This window comes from Callorhinus ursinus, unplaced genomic scaffold (genome assembly GCF_003265705.2).
Source record: "Callorhinus ursinus isolate GAN/ISIS: 27379988/994484 unplaced genomic scaffold, GSC_fseal_2.0 scaffold25, whole genome shotgun sequence".
Lineage (NCBI taxonomy): Eukaryota > Metazoa > Chordata > Mammalia > Carnivora > Otariidae > Callorhinus > Callorhinus ursinus.
Window position 1 is genome coordinate 18637770 of NW_027397087.1, and position 26395 is coordinate 18664164.

Sequence of the window (26395 nt, forward strand, 5' to 3'; positions counted from 1 at the left end):
CCTAAGTTCAAGGTTTTTCAAAGTGAGATCATTTTTCTAGACCTATTTATTAAAAATCTAGGCAAAGCAAACACCACAACTGGTAAACAGCTACAGAAAATTGGAAGTTCCAAAATAAAGCCGTTAAAAACACTTCATTACACACCTTCTCTGTGAAGCCCTTTGTTTCCACTGAAAACCATACTGGAATCCTTGTATAAAAGAAGTTGCCTTCTGGCTGTCAATAGCTACACGGTCAGTGACTGAGGGACCCAGATGTCTGCAGTGGTTAAAACAAATGTTCGGCAGTGGGTGCTGATTCCGCTTCCCTCTGTGTAAGGTTTTCCACAAAGGCAGCAGAGTACGAGCGCACATAGCAACAGCACTCACAGCTGATTGGATGGAGGGTGTGCTCAGCCGCCCCTGCTTGCTAGGTCCACTACAGCTTCCTGTCTACTTGGCAGCACTATCATGTTGTCTTTGCTCCTCTTACCAACTCAGCTGTGTTTAGGCAACTTGAAAGAACAGTAGAAGGATAACGACAAAGGTATTCTAGCATGAGCCCCTAAAAAGTGTGCCTCTGGATGTTTCTCAAAGAGAGAAATTCATAAGGCAAACATTTATTTCAGTATTTCATAGGAAACAGGACAAAGGGAGTGGTGGAAGGAATCAGCTTATTATTTCACATTTCAAGTAAATCAGGTTCTACCAAGAGAAACCCTCTGAAAACATATAGAAATCTAAGAATTTAAAGCAATTAGAATAAAACATCAACCTCCATCCACCTAGAACAAAGAATTACTTTACAACAAACTTCACAAATTCCAAGAAAAGCACAACCTGTTTGTTAAAATGGGATAGGGCATAAAACAGGCCCCCTCAAATTTATGCAGTGCCTTTTAAGGGGTAAGAAAAATTGATGTTAACAGATTAGAAAAAGACCAAAAGGGGGAAAAGAGTTTCTTAGCAAACTCTTACAACAATAAAGATTTAGCTAGGCATTTGCATTAAAATGTCTCTTTTTACATAAAACAACATTTAGTCTGAATTCATCTATTTTCTTTATCATAAAATCATCTGCAGCTATTGAAGGCATGGGAGATTTTCTTCAGGTTTCAAGTCCTGGGCTTCAATGTACCAGTCTACACTATCTCCTAAGCCTTAAGAAAAACAAAAATCCTTCCCCAACTTATAAAGATGTTTTGGGGGAGTTAATGCTGGCGGTGAGATACACAGATATGAAGGTTCAGAAAAACTCCCTTTTAGGAAATATTTCCCCTGAACATCACATAAACTAGGATAGTGTTTTTTAAACTTTTAAGGCAATTAAGCTCTTTTTATTTACATTTTTTCCAATAAAATGCATCATTAGTGTGGCTTTAGGATTTCTATACAACTGAGGTTTGTGGGAGTAGGCAGAGGCTAGAGGAGCAGCACATTGTTTATTACTCAGATCTTTGTTTATCTGGAGTGTCTTGGGGGTAGGGAGCAGAGACTGATGGAAATGTTGGCTCCATTAAGGCACCCCATGAGCAACATGAGGCTATTTTTAAATGAGAGGCCACAAACAACACTGCAGTTTCAAATCAGCCCCAGAGTGCACAAGATTCCTGTCCCTGAAAAAGCTTCTAGGATCCCTGGAGTTTTACAGTATACAAGTAAGTGTACAAAGTACAGAACCTGTAAGAGTTAAATGTCATTATTACATTAGTGTAAAGAAAGAATCTGATCATTGGCCCCACAGTTAACCAGAGGGAGAGCTGCTAAGCCCTCTGAGAAATAACAAGAGGGAAGAAGTATTTGGGAGCACAAGAAGCCTGTGGGGAAAGTGACTCAGAGAAAGAAGGGCATAGTAGAGAGAACATTTAGTTTGGAGTTAGGCCAACCAACCTGGGTTCAAAACCTAAAATTGCCATTTACAAACAATGAGACCCTATACAATTTACTAAACTACTCTGAGCTTCTGTTTTCTCATCTGTAAAATGGAGTCAACTCACAGGGCTCTTGTGAAGGCTGTAAGGTGCTGTCAGTCAGCAAGACTGGACTTTGGGTTACTAAGGATCCAAAGCTTCTTCAAACTGGAGTTTTTGAAAATACTATTTATACCTCTTCTAGTAGGAGTGGTCTCCCACAACGCCTTCAGTTGATAAGTTTCAACTTAAATTTCTCTTCCCCAGGGCAGCTTTCCCTGATCCAAGACTAGTCTTACGCTCCCTATACCTCCTGCTTAGTACTTAATTCATAGAAGGTTAAATAATTATTTGCAAAATGGCTGGTTGAATGACATTCTCCTCCACCACTTGTAAGTGCTTTAAAGAGAAGCACTATGGGGCGCCTGGGTGGCTCAGTTGGTTAAGCGACTGCCTTCGGCTCAGGTCATGATCCTGGAGTCCCGGGATCGAGTCCCACATCGGGCTCCCTGCTCAGCAGGGAGTCTGCTTCTCCCTCTTCCCTCTCGTGCTCTGTGTCTCTCATTCTCTCTTTCAAAAAAAAAAAAAAAAATTTTAAAAAAAAAAAAAAAGAGAAGCCCTATGTTTGTCTACATTATTGCTAACCTAGCACCATGCCTGATTTATGTCCTAAATAATAGTTGATTTGATTTCACATTCATGGGAGGTAAACAGAACAAGTATCATTATCTGCACTGTTCAAATAAAAAAATCAGCTCTAAAAGTTTATTTACTCAAGTCATACAACTAGAAGTCAAAGGAAATAAATTTTTTAAAATTTTTTGATGAACAAGTTTATAATTCAAAATTAATCTCTTTCACTCTCAAAAAAAGGAAAAATAAGGGTGCCTGGGTGGCTCAGTTGGTTAAGCGACTGCCTTCGGCTCAGGTCATGATCCTGGAGTCCCGGAATCGAGTCCCACAGCCGGCTTCCTGCTCAGCAGGGAGTCTGCTTCTTCCTCTGACCCTCTTCCCTCTCGTGCTTTCTATCTGTCATTCTCTCTCTCTCAAATAAATAAAATCTTTAAAAAAAAAAAAAGGAAAAATAATATACAATCCCTAAATTATTTTGGAATATTTCCTTTCAGTTATAATCCTCAAACTTTTAAATTAAAAGCTAATGATAGCCTCTATCTATAATCTGATTAACATACAAAGAGAACTTATAAAAATTAAATTTAGTCAGGCATGCCTGGGTGGCTCAGCCAGGAAGCGACTGAATATTGATTTCAGCTCAGGTCATGATCTCAGGTCATGAGACTGAGCCCCTCATCAGGCTCTGTGTTGAGCGTGGAACGTGCTTAAGATTCTTTCCCTCTCCCTCTGTCCTCCCTTAAAAAATTTAGTCAGAAACATGTAATTATAAATGAATAAAACGTACATGAGACATGCCACCTTAAAAAGTAAAATCCAACAAAGAGATTTAGTGAAATGTTTCTTCTGTGCTGCCAGTTTTCCAAAAATTTCATAATGGCACTTTACTTAATTCTGAAGAATGCTTGCTTTTCCCTGCTTTTGTTTATCTTGGTACGCAAAGCTATAAATGGGTATGCTATAAAAGAATGGCATGTTATCTACTTTGTAGGTCTCAACAGTCTACAAGTTAAAAACCTGAATAATATGAAATTCTATACTAAATGTTAGTCCCAGGTTCTTAATTCTCAACCCCCAACCATGAAATGCCCCCCTCTCCCCCTGCAACTCACATAGCATGGTCAAAACTATGCTCTCCAAATGGACAGCTGAAGAAATATAAATTACTTATATTATCCTCATATAAGGAAATAAAAAGAAGACCTTCCATGAGTTTTTTTTTAAACTACATATTCTAAATATAAAATGGAAAAGTCTCAAATATCAACTGTTTCAGATCATCTGTCCCTCCATTAGCAGAAATAATTGGGAACTATCTACTTTTAAGATTTTAGAGATAATCATGCTAGCTTGGATACTTTCTAAACAAAAAGATACACCGCTACTGAAAAAGAAAAAAAAAAAAAAAGAACCCTTTACAGGTAATGATTTAATAGCTTCTATGTAGGCAGGCCCATGGCCCAGGCCCAGTGTTAGTCTCTTTATATACCTATCTCCTCTGACCCAGTTACTATCCCCGAAGATGAGGAAACTGGCTTATTACTTGACCAAGAACAGTAGAATCAAATGGGAAAAGCCAGGATTCAAGTTTTGGTCTTTCTAAATCTAACATGCATCCTCTTAACCAATGCTATCCTTCCCTTAACAACTCCTTTCTTAAATACACTTCCATAAGGCAAAATATGGCATCATACAAGAATAAAGTTTAATTACAGAAATCTCAGCATTGGACGCCTGGGTGGCTCAGTTGGTTAAACGACTGCCTTCGGCTCAGGTCATGATCCTGGAGTCCCGGGATCGAGTCCCGCATCGGGCTCCCTTCAGCAGGGAGTCGGCTTCTCCCTCTGACCTCCCCTCTTTCATGCTCTCTCTCTCTCAAATAAATAAATAAATAAAATCTTTAAAAAAAACAAAAAAGAAATCTCAGCATTTTCCACTTATTACTTATTCAATAAGCACTATTACAGCCCCATTACACCTCAAATCTGTCACTGATACACTAATCATAGTACAGGAAAACAGGATTTGACTGCTAAACAGGGAGCCAGGCCATAGTTATAAAGTGTGATCACTGCATGAAGACACAAAAGATTCAATCTGTAAAACTTCACTATTTCATATTCATAGATCACATACATAATCCGGAGAAAGTAAAAGAAGTAGAAAAGAACAATGACCAGGAACCACAGATCTGGGTTCTACTTTAAACTCCACCTTTAATTAGCTTTATAATCTTAAGTACTTCTCTGAAATTGCTCATTTCTGAGTCAGGAATCCTTTTTTCTTTTCTTTTTTGCCTGCAACGTTGGTTTGTTGTTAGCATCAAATAGGATAGGGTAAAATTATTTTGGAAAACAGCAATGTTCTACACAAATAGAATATCATCATCTCCAGTGGTCTTCTTGGGGATAGCAGTGTAAACGTGTCTGCACAAAACTCAACCTCATTACTGGAATGATCCTTTAAAGCAGCAACACAAAACAGAGGAGAGCCAGAGTCTAGGAGTTTAAGATCTTTCTACTAAACAAGCTGTGCTATCAAATTATTTAACCTAAGTCTATTTTTTTTTAAAGATTTTATTTATTTATTTGACAGAGAGAGACACAGTGAGAGAGGGAACACAAGCAGGGGGAGTGCGAGAGGGAGAAGCAGACTTCCCACAGAGCAGGGAGCCCGAAGTGGAGCTCGATCCCAGGACTCTGGGATCGTGACCTGAGCCGAAGGCAGCCGCTTAACGACTGAGCCACCCAGGTGCCCCCTGAGTCTATTTCTTTACCTGTAAAGTGGGAGTAATAATTCCTCTACGAGTTATAAATCACCTAGCCCAGGACGCGGCTCTCAAGCAATTGAAGTCTCCTCTTTTCCTTTGCAAACATCAGGTCTACAGGATGTTAGTAAAGGGCAAATGTGCATACACACACACACACGGGGCAATTACTATTAATGAATAGTATACTATATTAATAACAAAGATAAAATTTGAATCTTCACTTCTAAAGATTTATGACATATATTTTTAAAGTTTCTTAAATAATGTCACTTTTAACAACACATTTCACAGTTCAGTAACAAATTTGCAATAAAGACTAAATAATAGCTAAAATTTAACACTTAACAGTTTTGGAAATTAGGAAATTTATGGTTTTTCTCATTAGATCACTTTTTATTAAAAAACAAAATGTTATACTCTTAGGTCAGTACTGGGATAAATTAAGCCGTAATAAGTTACATTAATTTCCACACACACAGAGATTTCTAGCCATCATTGTTGCTGAAATGATTACCCAGTGATTTGTATTCATTATGAAATGGTACAAATAAGCTAAGTGGCCAAACAGCAATCCAAAACTACTGTGTTTTTAAGAGCTAAAACATTTCTTAAAATTAAAATATTAAAAAGTAACTAAGAGACTTAATTGGGTTTCTCATCCTTCAAAAGATTTTGGGTTATGATGACCTAGATTAGCTCCAGGAGCAGAGCCTTGTTTACAAAATCTCAGATCTTGGAGAGAAGAAAATGTTCTAGCCTGTTTTTGGCATCATTCATACTACATTGTTTAAAATGAGCTAGAACAGGGGTTATTTATAATCTAAGCTACTGGACAAACACTTTGTCTAATAATATCTTGTACACACACTAGTACTTACTAAGTATCAAGATCAGGTATATAAGAATTCATTTTAATATCCTATAGTACTCCTTATAAATTAATATCATCATTATTACATAAAACATGTGCCAAGATGCACTGGGTTGCTCTTTACCTATACCCATACTTCTTTGAAGACAAGTTCTAGGATGTTGTTAATCTCCTATAATATTATAAAGAATGGTATGTTTGATCCAGTCTTAAAATCTAGAGCCATCATGAATTTTTTTATTCTGCTAAAAAATGATGTTTTACTAAAAGTATTTCCATGGAAATTAATGTATCTTTCTTGCACTTATTTGTCCCTTTGACAATCTAACTTTGTGAAATAAAATATTTTGTAGATAAAGACATTGAACCATAAAGATTAAGGTAGGTGATAGATTACCTAGCTGAATCACCTAACCCAGGTTTAATTCCAAATCCTATGTTCTTCTTTCCCCACAACTACTTATCACCGGTACATGTCTTTACCTCTACTAATTATGCCAATAGTCATACAAATGACAGATTCTGCATTTTAAATTTTGGAGAATGTTAGCAGAAAGCTGGTAAAGTGAAACAGCTATAACAGAATTAAATAAACCTCATTTACCTTTAGGAAAGACTCAATTGTTAAGTCCCCAAAGCTCTAATACTCTATTTGCTTGGATTTTTAAAAATTCACTAACTTCAGACTATTTCATATAGTCTTGTTTCCAAAAAATATGTCTAAACTCTCTGGCTACCTGTAACACCTCAAATGCTAACATAACTGAAACTGAACTAATTGTCCTCTGAATAGTATTCACCATTATTATCGCTCCCAATTCCCTAAGCTTACAAAATTTGGAGACAACCAAAATAGCCATTAATTATGCGCTTTTTAAGTGCCTGGCACAACCACTTTATTCAGGTGGTTGTGCCATCATAACAAAATCAGATTATGTCATTATAACAAACCTATGAAATGAATATTTTTATTACCTCAATCTCAACCAATGAGGAAAATGAAGCTCAGAGAAGTTAGGTAATTTGGTCAAGGTTACTCAGAGCAGGTGACAAAACGAGAACTTGAACCCAGGCCCTTCTAATTCTTCTAGATGCTAAAACAATCTCTAGATTAAATGTGCTGTCAAGTTAATTTAAGGGGTTGGAATTATGACTTTAGTTTTAAATAAAATAGGAAAAAAGACAAGATCAGCTACCACTGCAGAGCAAGACTAAGTAATGACTTTTGTTTGGGGGGACAGAGTGTTGGGATGGAGCAACATCAACTGTCTTTGTAATTGTGGGCTGACAAATTTTTTTTTTTTAAAGATTTTATTTACTTATTTGACAGAGAGAGACAGCAAGAGCAGGAACACAAGCAGGGGGAGTGGGAGAGGAAGAAGCAGGCCTCCCGCTGAGCAGGGAGCCCGACGCGGGACTCGATCCGAGCCGAAGGCAGACGCTTAACGACTGAGCCACCCAGGCGCCCGTGGGCTGACAAATTTTAAAGCCATTGCTCCATGTGATACTGTCTCTCAATTACCACCATTCCCTGCCATGTCCCCAAATAGATATTTGGTTCAACCTTATCACATTCAACCAACATGGACTTTGAAAGCACAGATTAAAGGCTGATATTAAGTTTTATTTTACTAAATAGTTTAAAAAAGCAGCTGCTAGAGATTTACAACCAAAATTCACACACCTCACATGCTGCCACAACTCAGTTCCATGAACTCTTCTTTACCAGGGGTGACACTACACTACTAGAGACACAAATGTTTAGTGAACTTTAAAGATACAGAATGTACAAATTCTGTAACTTATTGCATATACCTTTTTGTAGAGGGAGACAGTTGTTTTCTTTATCCTCATTTAAATGCTACAATTGGTCAAAACTGTTCATTTTCAACATTATTTTAGTTTATACAGTGATGCCACCCAGAACGCTGGTGGAAAATACTTATCATTGACTACCCTCAATAGTTTCTAACCTTTTAGACCAGGAAGTAAATTTTAGCTGCATTGCCCAGAGGGCAAAATCAGTAAGGCCTCACGAACTGAGCACCTCAACTGAAACTTGCAATTACTGAGAAATAAATTCTCATTCCCCAAAACAGAATATCCAAAACACATACACACACACACCTTATATTCAAACCAAAAATATCTGGGATTACTACAAATAGAAGAGGGTAGGGGAATGCAGGAGTTCTACAGATCTGTGCAGGCCATCTGATATACTTTCCTCTGGGCCACTTCTACTCCCCACCTGAGCCTCTTTCAACACAGCACAGGGTAACCCTCCAGTCTTGATTTGTCTGTTGACTTAGGAAAAACGTCAGAAAAGACCACAAGTTCCAGAGGCCACGTTAGTTCTTGCTCATCATTGCATTTCCAGCACAGCACATTATGAAGATTTGTTTCAGAGAAAAGAGGGAAAGGGATCCAAATGTCTAAAATTTTACTACATTTACCAGTAAATTCTAAAAGTGGTTATTTTACCAATATATTATGTAATCACTAATATATTTATCGCAGAAGGCATTGTTCATACGATTTCAGATGACTTTGAACAAAAAGAACATTTTGTCAAAATAGGTGCATTTTGGTAAAAACATCTTAGAATCAAGCATTTCTGAAACAAATTCCAAGTGTTTTGTACTAAATCAAAGCAAGCATTCCATGTTGTCAATCCCTTTACTTATATAAGAGTCCACATAAATTATAAAATATTATATGCAATATCCTACAGAACACAGCTGGGGCAAATTGTCTACCTGAAGCTATACTTAAGCTATTTTAATACAGAATGAAATATGAATTATAAAGTGTGCTAGTTGGACAGCAAAATGGCTAATAATTAGGGTGACCATAAAATTCTTTGTCTAAACAATGAAACAGAGTGAAAGACAACCATGAAATAGGATTGGACAGAAGTAACAGACATAAACCAGGACGATCCCAGGTAGCATTTCCATCCCATCCCAAGAAAATCTGAACTTCATGGTACAGTTAAATAGAGATAGAAAATGGTTAACTCAAATTACTTTAATTTTTTAATTTTCTTTAAGATTTTATTTATTTGACAGAGAGAGACACAGCGAGAGAGGGAACACAAGCGGGGGAGTGGGAGAGGGAGAAGCAGGCTTCCCGCGGAGCAGGGAGCCCGATGCGGGACTCGATCCCAAGACCCTGGGATCACGACCCGAGCCAAAGGCAGACGCTTAACGACTGAGCCACTCAGGTGCCCCACTTTCATTTTTTTAAAGAATTTTCTTATTCCATGAAACTCACTAATGTAAGTCAAAATATAAAATTTATATATTTGAAATAATTTAAATTGTGTATCAGCTTTTCAAATGCTCTTTAAAAAAAGTTAACCATGTACAATTCACTAAATCCTAGGATACTTTTGTCTGAAAGGAGAAAGATCAAGTCTTCATCCACAAGGCACTGATGGTGATTAAGCATGCATAGGCAATTAAATGTTTTTTCAAGTGTCTAATAAATGCCAACTCCATACCAAACAGTGTCACAGGAGTGAGAGACATAGTAAGATGTGTCCCAGCCCTTGGAGAACAAATATTCTAGGGAAGGAGATAATCTAATGTGAGCAAATGAAGGAAACACAAATTATGCTATATGTTCTGTTCTTTTAGATCCTAAAGCATGCCAGGTTCTTTCTAAATTCAAGACCCTTGCACATACTATTCCCTTGGCCCGGAATGTTCTTCCCCTCAATACTTACATAGTTGGCTCCTTCACATCCTTGCCTCACTTTCTCAGAGACGCCTTACCTAATCATCCTAACCAAAGGGGCTTTTCCCTGCCCTCGGTTAGTCACTCTCTTAGCCTTTGTAGGTTCTCTTCAGAACACTTACAAGATGTACCTATTGGGGTGCTTGGGTGGTTCAGTGGGTTAACCAACCAACTTGGTTTTGGCTCAGGTCATGATCTCAGGGTCATGAGATGGAGCCCCGTGTTGAGCTCTGCACTCAGTGTGGAGTCTGCTTGATGATTATCTCTCCCTCTGCCCCTACCCACCACCAACCCCTCTCTCAAATAAATAAATATATCGTTTAAAAAAGAAAATGAATATGTACATATCCTACTTGAAGAAATGTTAATATATTAATAGGTAACATTTTATTATTTCTTCAGAATCAAACACTATTCTAAGCACTTTACATGGAGTACCTCGTTTAATCATTATGATAGCCCTTTTAGTACTATAGCTAGCCCTGTTTTTCATATGACAAAATTAACGACAGATTTTTCTCTGTATTTCTAAATAATGAGCTTACACTGCTAACTGATTTTTAAATTTCACATTATCTCTAATTTCATTTATTTTATTTTTTTCTTTTTAGCATCCTGTTTCAAGGATGAAATATGCCTTTCACTTCGAGTCTATTACCATTTGACTTTCTTCTGAAAGTAGGTATATTTTATTTGGAGAATAATGTTAAAATAAAATCATTTAGTCAATGTTTCTTCCAAGTTCCTTGAGGAAGGCTGATTGATCGTTAGGTCATTACTGGTGCAGAAACTAGAGGCAGCTCTGTTCTCGCTAGAGATAGAAGTATAGACACACTAGACTGGCTAGCAGGAAATCTGAGTTTTACTTTCATCGCTGGACAGATTACTTCTTTTTCTCTGGGTCTTGTTTTCCTAACTATAAATATAAAAGAAACTCACTATTTCTAATGACCTTTCCAACTCCTATTTCTAGCAATAGCATGACTTTCAAAGTAATTTCAGAATAACAAAAGGATTTTAGTGTCCTGAGCTCTTGGTGATGGAATTTAATCTGTACCACCAAGTAACCTGAGGATTTTTTTTTTCATTGTTAGCTATTCAGAGTTCCCTGGCAGATACCTGAACCCTGCAACATAAGCTACAAGAAAAAGCACAAGTCAGGGTTGTTATAGGCTGGACTGTAGAAATCTGCCTCCAGGACCAGCATTTAATGGACACAATTACTAAGATTTGAACACACTTCCTCAAAGGCATAGGTATATTCCTTATCCCAACTTCTGAATGAGTATTCCAACTTAACACACATTTCAGACAAACAATTTTTAAGGAGTTATGAATGATGGGATCTAAGATTTCCTGCTTTGTGCTCTTTCTACCACAATACACTGAACAAATCCCTCCTAGGGACAAAAAAAATTTTTTTTGAAGCTTTGGTGTAAAAATGTTTTTATTTGGTTGGGTGGCGGGGAGGAGACATGTCCATTCCCTCCTTAACACAGGCAGGAAAGCTTATTCAGTATTTGGGGGGGGGGCCTCCTTCCTCCCATAGTTCACATGTGGTTGGAAGATACAAAGGCCTCTAATCCCAGAGTTTATGACGTTTCTGCCAGCAAATGTCTGAAATGAGAGAAACATTTCCAATTTTATCCTGTTTTTCTATTTGTTATAACACACAGCTGCTTTAACAGTGCAGTTTAACTATTCTGACAAAAGAGTATCTAGCCAATAGCTATGGCATTGCCAGTATTGTATACATGTTAATATTCCCAAGAATTTTCATAGAAGGGAACGAGAATCCCTCATACATTACAAAGAATGGTGGCAAAGGGGGGAAAAATGGAGAAGAAAAAAAGATTAGCCAACAGTAGAGATGAGTGCCAGGTAATTTTTATAATATCAGGTCATAATGTAATATTGAGAGCTAAAAAATGATTTTAAGACTGCCAGGTATTCAATAATAATTCTTTGCTGGTTTATAATGAAATTAAATAATAGAATATACTGTCAAGGGTGCCTGGCTGGCTCAGAGCAGCGCATGACTCTTGATCTCAGGGTTGTGATTTTAAGCCCCACATGGGGTGTAGAGATTAAATAAATAAAACTATAAAAAAAGAAGAGATATAATGCCACATTATTCTTCCAAAAAGTTCTCTTTAATCAGACCAAACTACTTAATGATGTCCACTATCAAGTGAATGAAGCTCAAACCCATTAAGTGTGATGATATTCAAAACCCTAATTTTCCTCATTCGTAACTCCTACAATTTATGTTAGTCTACCTGCTATTCCTTGAACATCTTAATTGCTCAAATTGTCCTCTCTTTCAGTCCTCCCTGTCTCAAACTCTGTAAACTTCTACCTATCCCAAACATACCTGGCTTTTAAGTCTCAATTCAGCCGTTGTCTTGGACAAAGAGCCTTTGCCATGAAATCAATCACTGCAGCTGATATTATTTCCTACAAACTCTGATGGTAGACATTTTTACCATTTATTCCATTATCAAATGCCTTATGTTTGTGTAGTTATTTCATCTGATCCTCTAATAACTTTGAGAAGTGGGCATAAATATTTCCATTTAGAAACAAAACTGATACTGGAGAGTTAATTCTTAGGGTTATAAAACTAATAAATCACAGGAAAAAAAGGCATAAAATTTTCCAGTAATAATGAGTTTTATGGTATATCACAAAGATACTAAAATTCATGCATTCATTTAATAATAAATATTTATTGAGCAGCTCCTAAATGTCAGGCATCAGTCCACACATCAGGAAACAGCAGCGAACAAACATCACTAAGTCCCTGCCCTCATGAAGCTTACATCCCTACTGGGGAGAAAAACAAAAAAGTAAATAAATATAGAACATAAGATCAAGCAGTGACAAGGACTACAAAGAGGAGTAATGCAGTGTAAAGAGAAAATAAAAGAGCTGTACTTTTCCTAGGATGGTCAGGAAGGCTTCTTTGAGGAGGTGACAACTGAGCACAAAGTCAAATGAAGGACAGGGTCACGAGATATGTATTCCAGAAGGGGACAGAAAATGCTATAAGGCCCCATGATGTCAATGTGCTTGTGACTGAAGAACAACGAGATCAATGTGCCAAGAGAGCAGAGATCTTAGAGTACTAAAAAATGGGTAGAGAGGCAGCCTGAGGCTTTAGGATTAAAAGCATAATTCCTCCCAATTCAAATATAATTTTTTTTTTAAGATTTTATTTATTTATTTGACAGAGAGAGACATGGTGAGAGAGGGAACACAAGCAGCCAGTAGTGGGAGAGGGAGAAGCAGGCCTCCTGCCGAGCAGGGAGCCCGACGCGTGGCTCGATCCCAGGACCCTGGGATCATGACCTGAGCCGAAGGCAGACATTCAACGACTGAGCCACCCAGGCGCCCCCAAATATAATTCTTTTCAATCAAAAAAAAACCTTGGAATTTCATCAATACTCATTATTCTCTTAAATCTATTTTGTCCAAGTATTTTTTAAGCTAAATAAGGAAAAATCTGCAAATATCTTAATTGTCCTATATTCATGACCTAATTTTTTTCCCCAAACACCAATACTTTTACTCACTTCTACCTTTACATATGCTTACAGTATAATCTAAAACCTTTCTAAATGTTGTTCAATATCAGGGTCTAACTCCTTTTCTGTAACAGGAAGCAATTTATTTCCTTAAAAGGCAACATGACTAAAGACAATATTGGGACAACTTGGGAAATGTGAATATAAACTATATGTTAGATGTTAGCATTGTGGCAGTGTTTGATTCCTTGAGTATGATAAGTGCATTGCAGGTATATAGGAGAATGTTCTTACTTTTAGGAGGTACATGCAGTGATGTGATAGTAAATGTCTCACACCCGGTTCTGGGGAGGGAAAAAACCTGGTTTTTGACATTGCCAATTTCTATGTTGTAAATGGCCACTATAGAGGATTACAAGCAACTAACTTGAAACAGAAATGGGAAGAAATGTACACAATCAGCTTTCATGTACTGATACCAGTCGGTTTAAGCTGAAGTACTCAGGGTTGAAGTGTCATGTTTACAACTTACTCTCAAATTATGAAAACAAAAAATAAAAATGAAAACCCCCGTGTCTACTTAATTTACCCACCTACCTATTGAGAAAACGAAAGTGGTAAGATGTTCACAATTAACCAGGGTATTTGATTAACGGTATGATTCAACTTGTCTGTGGTTTAAATTTTTTAAAATTTAGATATAAATTATAGAGCAAGCAACGTAGGAAGTTTAAAGAACTCCTTTAGCCAATTCTTTTGTAAAATGATTAAATCTGAATTTTGTGCATTAGTATTCTTTGATCAAGTACACCAAATATGATAAGAGTTTTAACCTAAAGTTATTTTTTAAGAACACCATCTCTTAAGGAGGGCACTTGTCATGATGAGCACTGGGTGTTATACTGTAAGAGATGAATCACTAAATTCTACTCCTGAAACCACTATTATACTATGTTAACCAACTAGAATTTAAATAAAAATTTGGGCGGAAAAAAGCAATTTTCCAATATTAAGTGATAAAATTACATATTCTTTTACTATTATAAATTTAGATAGAAATAACCCATGAGAGGTGCACCTGGGTGGCTCAATTGGTTAAGTGTCTGATTCTTATTTTCGGCTCAGGTCATAATCTCTCTCTCCCTCTGCACTCCACCCCCGCTCATGCTGTCTCTCTCTCTCAAAAAAAAAAAAAAAAAAGAAAAGAAAAAGAAATATGATAACACTTCACAAAAGAAAATTGTTAATTTGGTTAAAAAATGGAAAAGAATTTTCTAGATGTGAGGATAAGCTTTATAAATGGCCTGATTTCAGATACTGATAACAAATTTTAATTCCATTCAAGAACATGTAAGTTCAGTAAGCAGGAAAATAAAAAATGGAAACTTCATATTAATTTAAAACATTAATCCCCAATGAAAAATCAGTTGTGCTCCCAAAGGGTAAGTTGTATTTTAAGATTTATTTATCTAGGGGCGCCTGGGTGGCTTAGTCGTTAAGCCTCTGCCTTTCATTCAGATTATGATCCCAGGGTCCTGGGATCGAGCCCCGCATCGGGCTCCTTGCTCAGCGGGAAGCCTGCTTCTCCCTCTCCCACTCCCCCTGCTTGTATTCCTGCTCTCACTATCTTTCTGTCAAATAAATAAATAAAAACGTAAAAAAAAAAGATTTATTTATCTTAGAGAGAGACAGAGCACACGAGTGGGGCGAGGGTTAGAAGGAGAGGAAGACAAGCCAACTCCCTACTAAGCAGGGAGCCCAATGTGGGGCTCAATCCCAGGACCCTGAGATCATGAGTTGGGCCGAAATCAAGAGTTGGACACCTAACTGAGTCACCCAAGTGCCCCTCAAAGGGATAACTTTAAGTCCAAATAATGGTCATACTTGGAATAAATATTATTACTTATTAATAGTGTGAATTATGACTAGATTCCCAGGCTAGCCTACCAAAGGTTTTTTTAACCTACAATGACCATTACTTCCAGCATCATGGAAGAAGTCTGAATTCAAAGTAGAAGGGCCATGCTCCAAACGCTAAAATCAATCCTGGGTAATATTCTGTAATGAAGAAAAAAGCAATCCGGGGCACCATCTCACCACTTAAATATTTTCAACCTCCCTCCAGTGTCCACCTCTGCTTCAATCTCTCTACCCTAACGCTGCTCTAAATGTTCACTGTGGTGTATTATCACCCAGAAATAGTTGGTGTGTTCCAATTACCTACTTTTCCTCTCGCTGCATGCACATTACAGATGTGTAGTTCAATGCTAGTTTTGAGTTCTTCTAGTAGTATATTGCAGAATACAAGTTTCAGAGTAACAATAATGATCTGCTGATCTCTTATGCCTGTAATGACTAGTCCTCACAACAGAACATGAAAACACTCATTTCCTCGGTGCCGCTGATTCAAGCTGTGTATCCCTGGAAGTAAAACACTTAGCAATCCCTATCCTGTGCCAGGCATACACTAGGTGTGAACCATAGATTCTCAGTTCATCTCTCCCACAGTCCTTAAGGTTGATGGTGTTAGGACAAAAAGACCTTAAGTTGAGACAGGCTATGCAATTTGCTCAAGGTCATTTGGCTGGTTAAGTGCTGAAGTTAGAATTTCTATCTGTCTGACCCTAAAGCCTTAGAATTTTAACTCTTCCTGCTTTATAGCATGCTGCTAAAAAGGACTCAGTGAGCCAATTTTATACCAAAATATGGCCATCATTTTAATATTCGTTAAAAATGTTTAATTAAATACACACTTATTAATCTAAGTGAATCTCTAGTTGGTATAATTTTAGTCAGGAGACAGACAACTTTGAAAATAGTAAAAATCAGCCACAATGTGAATGGATGTTTAGCTGAGTGTCCCCAACTAAGATGCAGTTAGCTGTGCTTAGCAGCAGCTGGTCCTTTGCTCATCTACACAAATAATTATTCCCACTGGGTAAACTAGTCAACATACATAGCACTTCATAGCTTATAAAGTTCTTTGACACATCTCACCTGAAGCTCAGATGCAACACTTTGTGAGTCCTGCAACATTTTACAGAAGAGAAAACAGGTCTGGGACTTGACCCCAGTCATAGAACTAAGTGATAGAATGGATCCTGAATTTAAACTCTAAATCCTTTGAGTCTTTTTCCTATTAACCTAAGCCTACCTCTTGTACTCATAAACCTGAAGTTCTTCAACCAATTTAACCTCTCTCCCTAGAGAAATAGCCAACAGGAACAAATTCTGCATGGTGGATGGATGGCAGAGAGCTTCCAGCAAATGTTTGTGGGTGGGTCATTTGTTAATCAGATGTGTACAAACAGGGACTACCTATACCAAATAGCTTTTGCCTACCCCTTTGTTATTTTACAACACAGTATTCTAAATTCAATGAGATTTAATCAATTTAAAAATATAACCTTCCTTTAAAATCTATTTTTTAATTGTGCATAAAGTTGTGATAATAGCCTAATAGTCAATAATTCAAACAAATCCCTAAACTGGCAGAATTTCAGTAGGTGTGAGTACAACAGTGATTGCTGACCTCTGCTTCTACTCCTATTTGCTCCACAAACATTGAGAAACACTAGTCATTCATTCGTTCAACGAATATATATTAAGCACCTCCCATGCACCTACACTGAATCTACCATATATAAGGGTATCTGCTAGGTGATGGGAATACAGCTGAATAAGAGACAAGGTTCTTGGCCTCAAGGAACTTAAAATCTGGTTGTGGAGACAAACAACAAAAAATTACAAAATGTGGTCAATTCTATGAAGGAAACAAGACTGCTGAGACAGAACAACAAAGGACATCTAATTTAATAAATATAACATCAGCTAACATTAATTGCACACTCAAGACAGGGTAGTCAGAGAAAGCCTCTAAGAAAAATGACATTTAAGCGATCAAAAGGAGCCATCCAGGGCGCCTGGGTGGCTCAGTTGGTTGGGCGACTGCCTTCGGCTCAGGTCGTGATCCCGGAGTCCTGGGATCGAGTCCCACATCGGGCTCCCCCTTCTCTGTGGGGAACCTGCTTCTCCCTCTGCCTCTGCCTGCCACTCCCCCTGCTTGTGCTCACTTTGTCTCTCTCTCTCTCTATGTCAAATAAATAAAATCTTTAAAAAAAAAAAAAAAAAGGAGCCATCCATTTCATGTCTGGAGAGAAAGGCTTTTTAGGCAGAGGCAATAGGCCATACAAGGCCCTGAATGATTGTCAAAAACCCACAAGGTATCCAGCAGGGATGGGCAGGGTGAACAAGTAGAAAAAAATGCAAAAGGCCTTCTTACTGGATGAATATCTTTCATATAAAAGGAAAATATGAGAAAACTCAACTCAGATTATTGCTAAGTATCATGAGTATTACACATCGATTGCTGTCTAATATTTTGACTTGGTACTGGCGTTGTTACCCAGTCTATCCTGTTTCAGCTTAATACAAACGTCTGATATAATGAAGGAACTATTCTGATTTTTCATACATTTGAGCAAGGACAGAACTACTGACAAATTGACTTTGTTTTACATACTGAAAAAGAAGTACTGTTTCCAGGTACTACAATTTGCTTTTTTCACTACAAAAAAAAAAAAAAAAAATCAATATTAAAATTCTAAGTTTGATATTACCTCAGTTTTTTTTTATATTACCTCAGTTTTTTAATATTCTCAGTCTCAAATGGGAGGAAAACATTCCCATAACTAGATACAAAGTTGAAAAGACAAAAAAGTAAATAAAATTTCCTTCATTTAATTTTTTTCTATACTTGCTCACAATGTAGAATGCTCAGGTTCCATGGGTTTCTTCACTTTTTGAAAAGGAAATCACCTTTGAAATCATGCTCCCTATATACACATTAGCCTCTGAAGTCTACCTTCCAATTATATTTTTTTCTCATGCTTCAAAGAAATGACAGTGTTCCATCCACTGAATCATTTCCTTCTTACTAGATGACTGGCAAAAACAGACAGGGAATGTCTATGTCAATCCCATTAGTGTCTAATTTCAGAAGTTATATCAAGTTATTTAACAGCCACTGATGTGTCAAGACCCATCAGTGTCAATGGATGACAGACCAACAGTTACTTTTGACTTGAGATCACAGTGCGTATACAAAATATGTACAGTTGATTTAGCCCTTTTGTCTTCCCCATCTTTCTCTAAATAACTGACTTCTTAAGAGTATGTCTCCTAACAAAAGCAGTTCAGACTTGAATGTTTACTATGTGCCAGCCATAGTTCTCAGCACCTTAAATACATTTATTTAATCCTGAAAATAACCCAAAGCAAGGTACTATTACTCCCCAAACTGTAAAGATAAAAGTGAGGCAGAGAAAAGTTTTCCAAGATCACGATACCTACCAGATCTATTTTTTTTCCACAAGCTAGTTTGGTCCCAGTATCTTGTAATATTTTAACACAACTCATTGCTATCCATGAGAGGATTAAGAATATATATACCTGAGCCTGCTTCACATCAGGGCGAGCCCTCATGTTAGCTGTGTGACTTTGGGTAACTTGCCAAATCTCTCTGTGACTCATTTTCATTGATCTATAAAATGGAGCTCACAAAAGCATCTACTTCCTTGAGCAACTGTGAAGACTACATGAATTATCCATGCAAACTACTGGGAACAGTGCCTGGCACATAGTATGCCCAAGAGTTAGCTGTTAGTATTAATATTACCACTATCACCTCCACCTGGGAATTTAATAAAAGGCTGCTCTACTTAATCTAGTCAATATTTCTTTTCTTTTCCTCAAACATGTCATTTCTATTGTTCGATTTACATTGGCTAACAATGAACTATTTTAAGTAAATAAGCAAGGCAACTAATTCCCTTGCTATTCTTTTTTCTAGGTCTTACCAGTTCTTTCCTATTTCAGTTGCCTAGGAAGGAACTGTTTGAGGCTAACAGGGTTGCAGTATACCTGAGGTAAGTTCTTAAACTGCTGTAATACTAAGGCTAGGGGCACCTGGACGGCTCAGTCATTGGGCATCTGCCTTCCGCTCAGGTCATGATCTGGGGGTCCTGGGATGGAGTCCCACATCGGGCTCCCTGCTCAGCAGGAGGCCTGCCTCTCCCCTCTCCCACTCCCCCTGCTTGTGTTCCCTCTCTCACTGTCTCTCTCGCTGTCAAATAAATAAATAAAGTCTTAAAAAAAAAATACTGGGCGCCTGGGTGGCTCAGTCGTCAAGCGTCAGCCCTCGGCTCAGGTCATGATCCCAGAGTCCTGGGATCGAGTCCCACATCAGGCTCCCTACTCTGTGGGAAGCCTGCTTCTCCCTCTCCCACTACCCCCTGCTTGTGTTCCCTCTCTCGCTGTGTCTCTCTCTGTCCAATAAAGAAATAAAATCCTTAAAAAAAAATAAAATACTAAGGCTAAAGCCTAAACTTGTATTTTAATAAAAAAGATGAGGGGGGAGTCTTAGTTCATTACGCTGCTGTAACAAAATACCATAAACTAAGTGGCTTATAAACAACAGAAACTTATTTCTCACAGTTCCAGAGCCTGGGAGATCCACAATCAAGGCACCAGCAGATTCAGTCTGGTGAGAGCTGGCTTCCTCATAGATGACTGTCTTTTCACCGTAACTTGAGATGATGGAAGGGCTTTCTTGGGCCACTTTTATAAGGGCACTAATGCCATTCATGAGGTCTCCAGCCTCATGACCTAATCACCTCTCAAAGTCTCCACCTCCTATCACCATCACTCTGTGGGGTTAGGATTTCAACACATGAATTTGGTAGAGAAGGGGGAGGAGAAACAAACATTCAATCTATAACAGGGGGAAAAATTAAGACTACTCCTCTCAGTTTTAACTTCAGAAAACATCTAATTGGTATTTTGTTTGTGGAACAGGTTTTACACTAATAGTATTTAAGAATGATAAATGGCCTATAATATGCATTCAAATATGAATTGAAACAGTATGTTTAAATTATTAATTTATTGATGATTTACTAGATTTTATAGGTTTGTCTTTTGTAATTGTTGATAAGCTCAGATAACCTTAGAATTGTCTAGTGAAAAAACTTTCTAACGAAAGCATAAAGCATAGCAAGCGAACATTTTTTAATTAAAAAGATTTTTTATTCTACTTAGATTTTCATACAATACCAAAAATTTAGGACTTCAGGAATACCACACATATATAACACAAATAATTATTAAAGGTTAAAACATAAAATATTTTCATTGTTTCTATGCAAAAGCCACGCTTTAGACTTCTAATACTGGGTATTCAATATCTATCTAGGACTAGGTCTAAACCTTGCATCCTTGGGTATAAGGTAGAGTAACATTGTTGACCGCCCAGCTGCCCAGCTCTGGTCAGCAGTTAATGCATTTAATATATTTAAAAATCTATTCCTAGGAAGCTTAGTCCACCCATTCCACCCCTTACATTTTAAGCTATAATTACAATAACAAATGAAGTATAAAGAAATTATACATATATGTGAAGCATCCTTTCATAGCTTTTATGTTTTCTCAGATGACTACATATTAAAAGCCGATTAAATCAGCTTGAGCCTTAGCAGACTGAACACTATGAATACTAAACAGAACAAAATATGAGGTTATTGCACATTTGATTATTTTTCCTCTGTTGAACATTATTTTGTAACTGGCCAACCATTAAGCATCTAAAATGTCTTAACATGATAAAAGGTACCATTTATTTGAAACCTACTATGTGCTAACCATGGTCATATTTCATTCTAACAACTATAAGAAGTTAGGCTTATTCCCATTGTATACAGAACCTGAGACTCTCAGGGATTAAGTAAATAGATGAAGATTACCTAGCTAGCAACTAATGGAACAAGGAACAAACGTAGGTCTGATGTGCTAATGATAACATCAAAGACTCATCTTTGGCTGCACTGCCCAAGTAATGTTATGTAACTACTTAAAAGTCTAAAAAAAATTTTTTTAGGGGAGCCTGGGTGGCTCAGTTGGTTAAACATCCGATTCTTGATTTTGGCTCTGGTCATGATCTCAGGATTGTGAGATCCAGCCCCTAGTGGGGCTTGGTGCTGTGCATGGAGTCTGTTTCTGTTTTGGTTTTTTTTTTTTTTTTTAAGATTTTATTCATTTATTTGAGAGAGAGAGAATGAGAGACAGAGAGCATGAGAGGGAGGAGAGTCAGAGGGAGAAGCAGACTCCCTGCTGAGCAGGGAGCCTGATGCGGGACTCCATCCCGGGACTCCAGGATCATGACCTGAGCCGAAGGCAGTCGCCCAACCAACTGAGCCACCCAGGCGCCCCTGGAGTGTGTCTCTGTTTTAAGATTCTCTCTCCCTCTCTCTCTTCCCCTCCCCCCCCAATTTTTTTTTTTTACCTCAGACTATGGTAAAATACTATAACTACTGTGAAATGTAGCTATTATCCTATAAAGTAACATCTTAGTTATCTGAAAGTACAGTAGGAGCTCTCCTAAGTGACTTTCCCTTAATCAGTTACCAAGATCCACCAATGCTTTCCATAGCCTCCATAAAGCAAACTGGCAGACAATAGCAGCGAATAGGTCACTTTCCAGTTGTCTGCACATTTCTATTTCTTCTAGTTGAGTTGTATGCTTAACTAGAATTTGGTGTTTGTTCTCAAAAGTTGTTTATGACACCCTATTTATAATAACTAATTTATTTAAATATTATATAAACCAATGAAATGAGTGCAAAAAAGTTATTTCTGTGAAAACTGCTGAATGCTTTGGAAAGAACATATTTGATGAATATATATTCCTTCTTCCTCCAAAACAATTTCCTGTTGACTTCTATGTACACAAGACACATATAAGAGTATGTGAAACATTAATAATTTTAAAATGGTTTTAAATGTTAAAGATACATCCTCAGCTTGCTCTGCAAAGTCTTATTCTACTTTTAAGAAATCAAAACTAGAAATCTCAGGGGAAGGTGTGGGGGGGACTAGAAATCTTAGGTGTATATTATTGGTGTGATTTATACAAGAAAGATCATATGTAACTTCGAGAAACAGACCCCATTTTACCCCCCAAAAGAACCTTGAGCATAGAAAAACAGATGGGTGAAATAATTAAAGCTGTTATTTTTATGGTTCCTCACTTAAACTGACTTTTTAAACTAGTCAAGCAACTACTTATTTAGAAACTTTCTGAAGTGCAGCTGTATCCCGCTAAGCAAATATCTGTCTCTCTCTACACTGGAATTCATACACTTTACTCAGATTCTGAAAGAGATATGAAGGGTTCTCCTATTTACTCTTATTTTATAGAGAATTCAGTGTTAAGTATGGTTACTGAGTTCTCTAACCCAGAGACTAAAAACAGTGAAATTAAAAGGAGGCAAGAATAAACATTTTAACAACAAAGACTTTTGATAGCATGAGAATTTAAAAATCAGATCTTACAAAAAAAAAAAAAGCAGGCTGAAGTGATTTAAGCTAGAGGCAAAACAACAACAACAAAGAACTCTCAAATTTAAATAGCTCTATTGGGCATTTCTAGCCCTATTTTAGAGGTCTGTCCACAATTGAAAATATATTTTTGGCATTTAAAGAGTAAAGTTTTAATTATTCAGAAAACTCACAGTTTCCTAGACACCAGTGTAGAAAAAAGTGAAATATTACTGTCATCTAGCCAAGTATTGCCCATCATTATGCCTTTCCAACTGCAGGTCAAGAAATCAATTCAGTGGGTTGTGACAGCAAATTTTAAAAATAGAAAGTAGAACAGAAAATACAAGACCACACTCACATAGTAAGGGTAAGTACGTTTTATGAAAAGCTTATTTCTGTTTATCTATACTATTTTGCAAAATAAAAGATACTACTTTAAGGCCATGGGCCTGAAGACCCATATTATTATTATGAAATATAGTCTCAATACTAAAGTTGCAATTCTTTACATCATAATGCTAAGGAAAGCTACAATTTTAAAGAGAAAAAAGTCACTTCTTTGAGTCTTAATAAATGTATTTATTTTTCCTAGTAATCAGCATGTACGTGTGTATATATACTATATAGTATATACTATATACCATAGTGTGTGTGTATATACACACAGATATATATAGATATGTTATATATGTTATATATATATAAAACATTTTATTGTGTTTGGTACTAGTTTGGGCTAAAATAGAGATGTGTGCAAATATTATTTTTTAAGCTGTTTACAACCTTAAAGCAAATTTTAACAACAAAAAAATCCAAAACAAATAGCAACTTTGATTTTATTTGCTTGTTTATTCTGACATGCAATTACTGATCTTGGGGCCATTTTTCCAAAGTCAGAACTTTCCAAAAGTCTCAACTTCTCATTCTACACAAGCAACCTCCTTAGTAACAATACACTTGATAGTATTTCATACATACATAGCTGATTTTAAGAAACAGCCAAACACTTAAAACTAATTTAAACCACTAACGTAAGTATGGCTTTCTCCACTTCTTTCTAGTGTTTTAAAAGACACTATTACCAAAGACATATTTTAACCAGAAAAGAAAATTTGTCTTTTAATACACTTTGAAAAAAGTATGGACATAACAACCAGTTTATTACATATCTTTTTAAAAATGAGCATTTAATTCATAGGAGGCTAAATTAACATTTCTAATCTTAAAGGCTTAACTCTTGTCATTTAGTCCAGCTCCCTACCAAATACAATAATCCTCTTCCAACAATGTTGCTTGGAATCAAACCCCCATCTGACCAAAAAGCCTTCACTCCTAACTACTACTATATTAATAATCTTCTCAACTTGGTCCTTGCCATTAATCAAAAGAAAATTGATAGTTTTTAATTCCTTTGAAGTCCTTGAAAAACACAGAGTATACATCATTCTCATAAATCCAGAAAATACAGGTTTAGAAAGGAAATGACCCATTTACTTATACTGATATTTAATTAAGCCCCTGGAGTACTTTGCAAACTTTTAGAGTTTGCCTAAAGCACAAAAATCAGCTAATAAAAGCAATAATCATAATAAAATACTTGTCAACTCAATCTTAAATTTTCTCAATTTATCAGGTTCAAATTCTCAAGGTGAAAACGTTTTTAAACTTTAAAGCTGAAGTTAGATTGACTTTACCTAAAAATGAGTATTGTAAATCTAAAATGATGCCAACTACTGTGGCAAGATACAAATGCCGTTCCTGATGATCTCATTTTGAGTTAACGCTAGAGTTATCTCTTGAAACTACTACTTTACACTTCTGAAGAAATATATCCCCCATCTAGATTCTAAATTTCCTTCCACATGCCCTTCTCTATCTCACCAGCTGGAACCTGTAACAGAAACAAGTAGTCATATGTCATAGACAAATAACTGATCCTGGTACAAAATTAGGTTAACACTTATAAAATGGGGCACAGGAAAAAAAAAATCCTACTTAAGTAAGTCATTTACCTCGGTCTGGCTTCATTTTCACATCCAGTTTCCACCCAGCGTGCTGTAAAGTACACTTGGGGGCTCCTTCAACAGGCTTGCCGCGGATTCTGCGGGTAATGCTCGGTTTTCAAAATGCTAAAAGGGACCAAAATAAAATTAATCTAGTCCCGCTCCGACACCCGGACCTTGCAAGAAACCTCCTGTTAACAGGCCTCTTCCCGGCACTAACTACGGTGACAGCACCATCGGCAGCTCTGAAAAAAGCAAAACTCTGTGCACCGCCTCCCCCATCTCCTCGGGCCCCAGCACCCCTCTTCCCCGCCCGTGTGCTCTCCAGGCCAAAGTGTCCTTCCTTGACACAGCGTCTCTGAACCAAAGAAAGATCTATTTATAACCTGGAGATACAGGCAAGGAAAAAAAAAAAAAAGGTTCAAGCAACACAAGCTAACTAACCCCTTCGTAAAAAACGCCGCTGGGAACAGTGGCACCTCCGCAGGGGCTGGTAGAGAAATTCTCCGTCCTGGTGCCTGGGCGCAGGAAACTCTCCAAGACCCCTAGCGCCGCGCCAGAAGCTCCGCCCGCCCCGCAGGGCCTCACCTGTGTAATTACCCTCTGGCTAGCCTTCCTGTGGCAACCGCGGCCAAGTTTACACAATAAAAGGGTCAAAAGAAACCCGAGTCCTCTCCTCGAGCCCAGCCCCCCGGCCCCAAACGAACTCTACGGGGCTGTCCCGGGTCGCCCCCCGACCAAGCCCCCAGCCCTGCGTGGCCAGGCCTGAGGTCGGCCCCAGGACGGGTGTTTACCGCTGGGCGCTCGCCCCTGCTCTGCGCAGCCTGCCCTCTGCGGGCCCCTTCCGTCCCTCCACGGCCCCGGATTTCCTTCAGCCCCGGCGCACCGAGCGCAGCGCCTGCCCCTCTCCCCGCCGGAGAGTTGTTTTCATGGCTCCCTCCACCGACCTCTGCTGACTAACTCGCTCTCCTCTCCCGTCCCAAACCCTCCTTCTGTTGGCACTTCTCTCCGCCGCTCGCCCAGCAGCTCACATCACACTCCCACCTCAGACCTGAGGCTCCGAGAGGCGCAGGGCGGGCGAGAGCGGAGTGTGGCGCGCAGCGGCCCCCCGGGCTGCGTTAGAGGACCATGGGGGCCCGAGACCACAAGCCCGACGCGGCTCCCCGGCGCCCCTGTGGCCATCCACCCCCGCCTCAGCCGCCGCCTCGCTCCGCTCCCAGCGCTCAGCCCGTCCCCCTGCCCGACTCGCACCCGAGCCCCGCGGCCCCCGGGCTTCGCCCGCCCGTCGCCCCGGCCGGCCCGCTTGCCCCGCGCCTCTGCCAGCTCCTCGCCCGCCCGCTGTCTCTAGCTCTGGCGCCCCAGCTCCCGATCCCCCTCGCTCGCCCAGTTCTTTCTCTGCTGTTTGCCCTGTCAAAACACTGCCCGGGTCACGTGTCCCAACAACAGCCAACCCACCGCTCGTCACTTCCTCCCCGGCGGCCTCCGCGGCGGGCGCCCGGTTGTTATGGTAACACTCCGCACGCCCCGGGGCGCTAGCCCCGGGGCCTGGGTTTCGGTGCAGGTGCCCCGCGGCTGCAAGGGCGGGA

The 26395-nt window shown here is 38.5% G+C and overlaps 1 protein-coding gene across 7 annotated transcripts in view; it reads right to left on the bottom strand.

Moving 5' to 3' along the window:
- ATOSA (atos homolog A) overlaps positions 1-26214 on the bottom strand; it is a 98169-nt gene extending 71955 nt beyond the window's left edge. For 2 of the 7 annotated variants that reach the window (XM_073877023.1, XM_073877022.1), the window contains exon 1: positions 146-317. In XM_073877023.1, the coding sequence (XP_073733124.1) occupies positions 146-182 (37 nt within the window). In that variant the 5' untranslated portion in view covers positions 183-317. Of the gene's footprint in view, positions 1-145; positions 322-24818; positions 25233-25253 lie in introns of those variants that run through there. The other 5 variants (XM_073877024.1, XM_025884441.2, XM_025884443.2 and 2 more) reach the window with 5 other exon arrangements.
- Between the last annotated feature and the right edge of the window lie 181 nt (positions 26215-26395).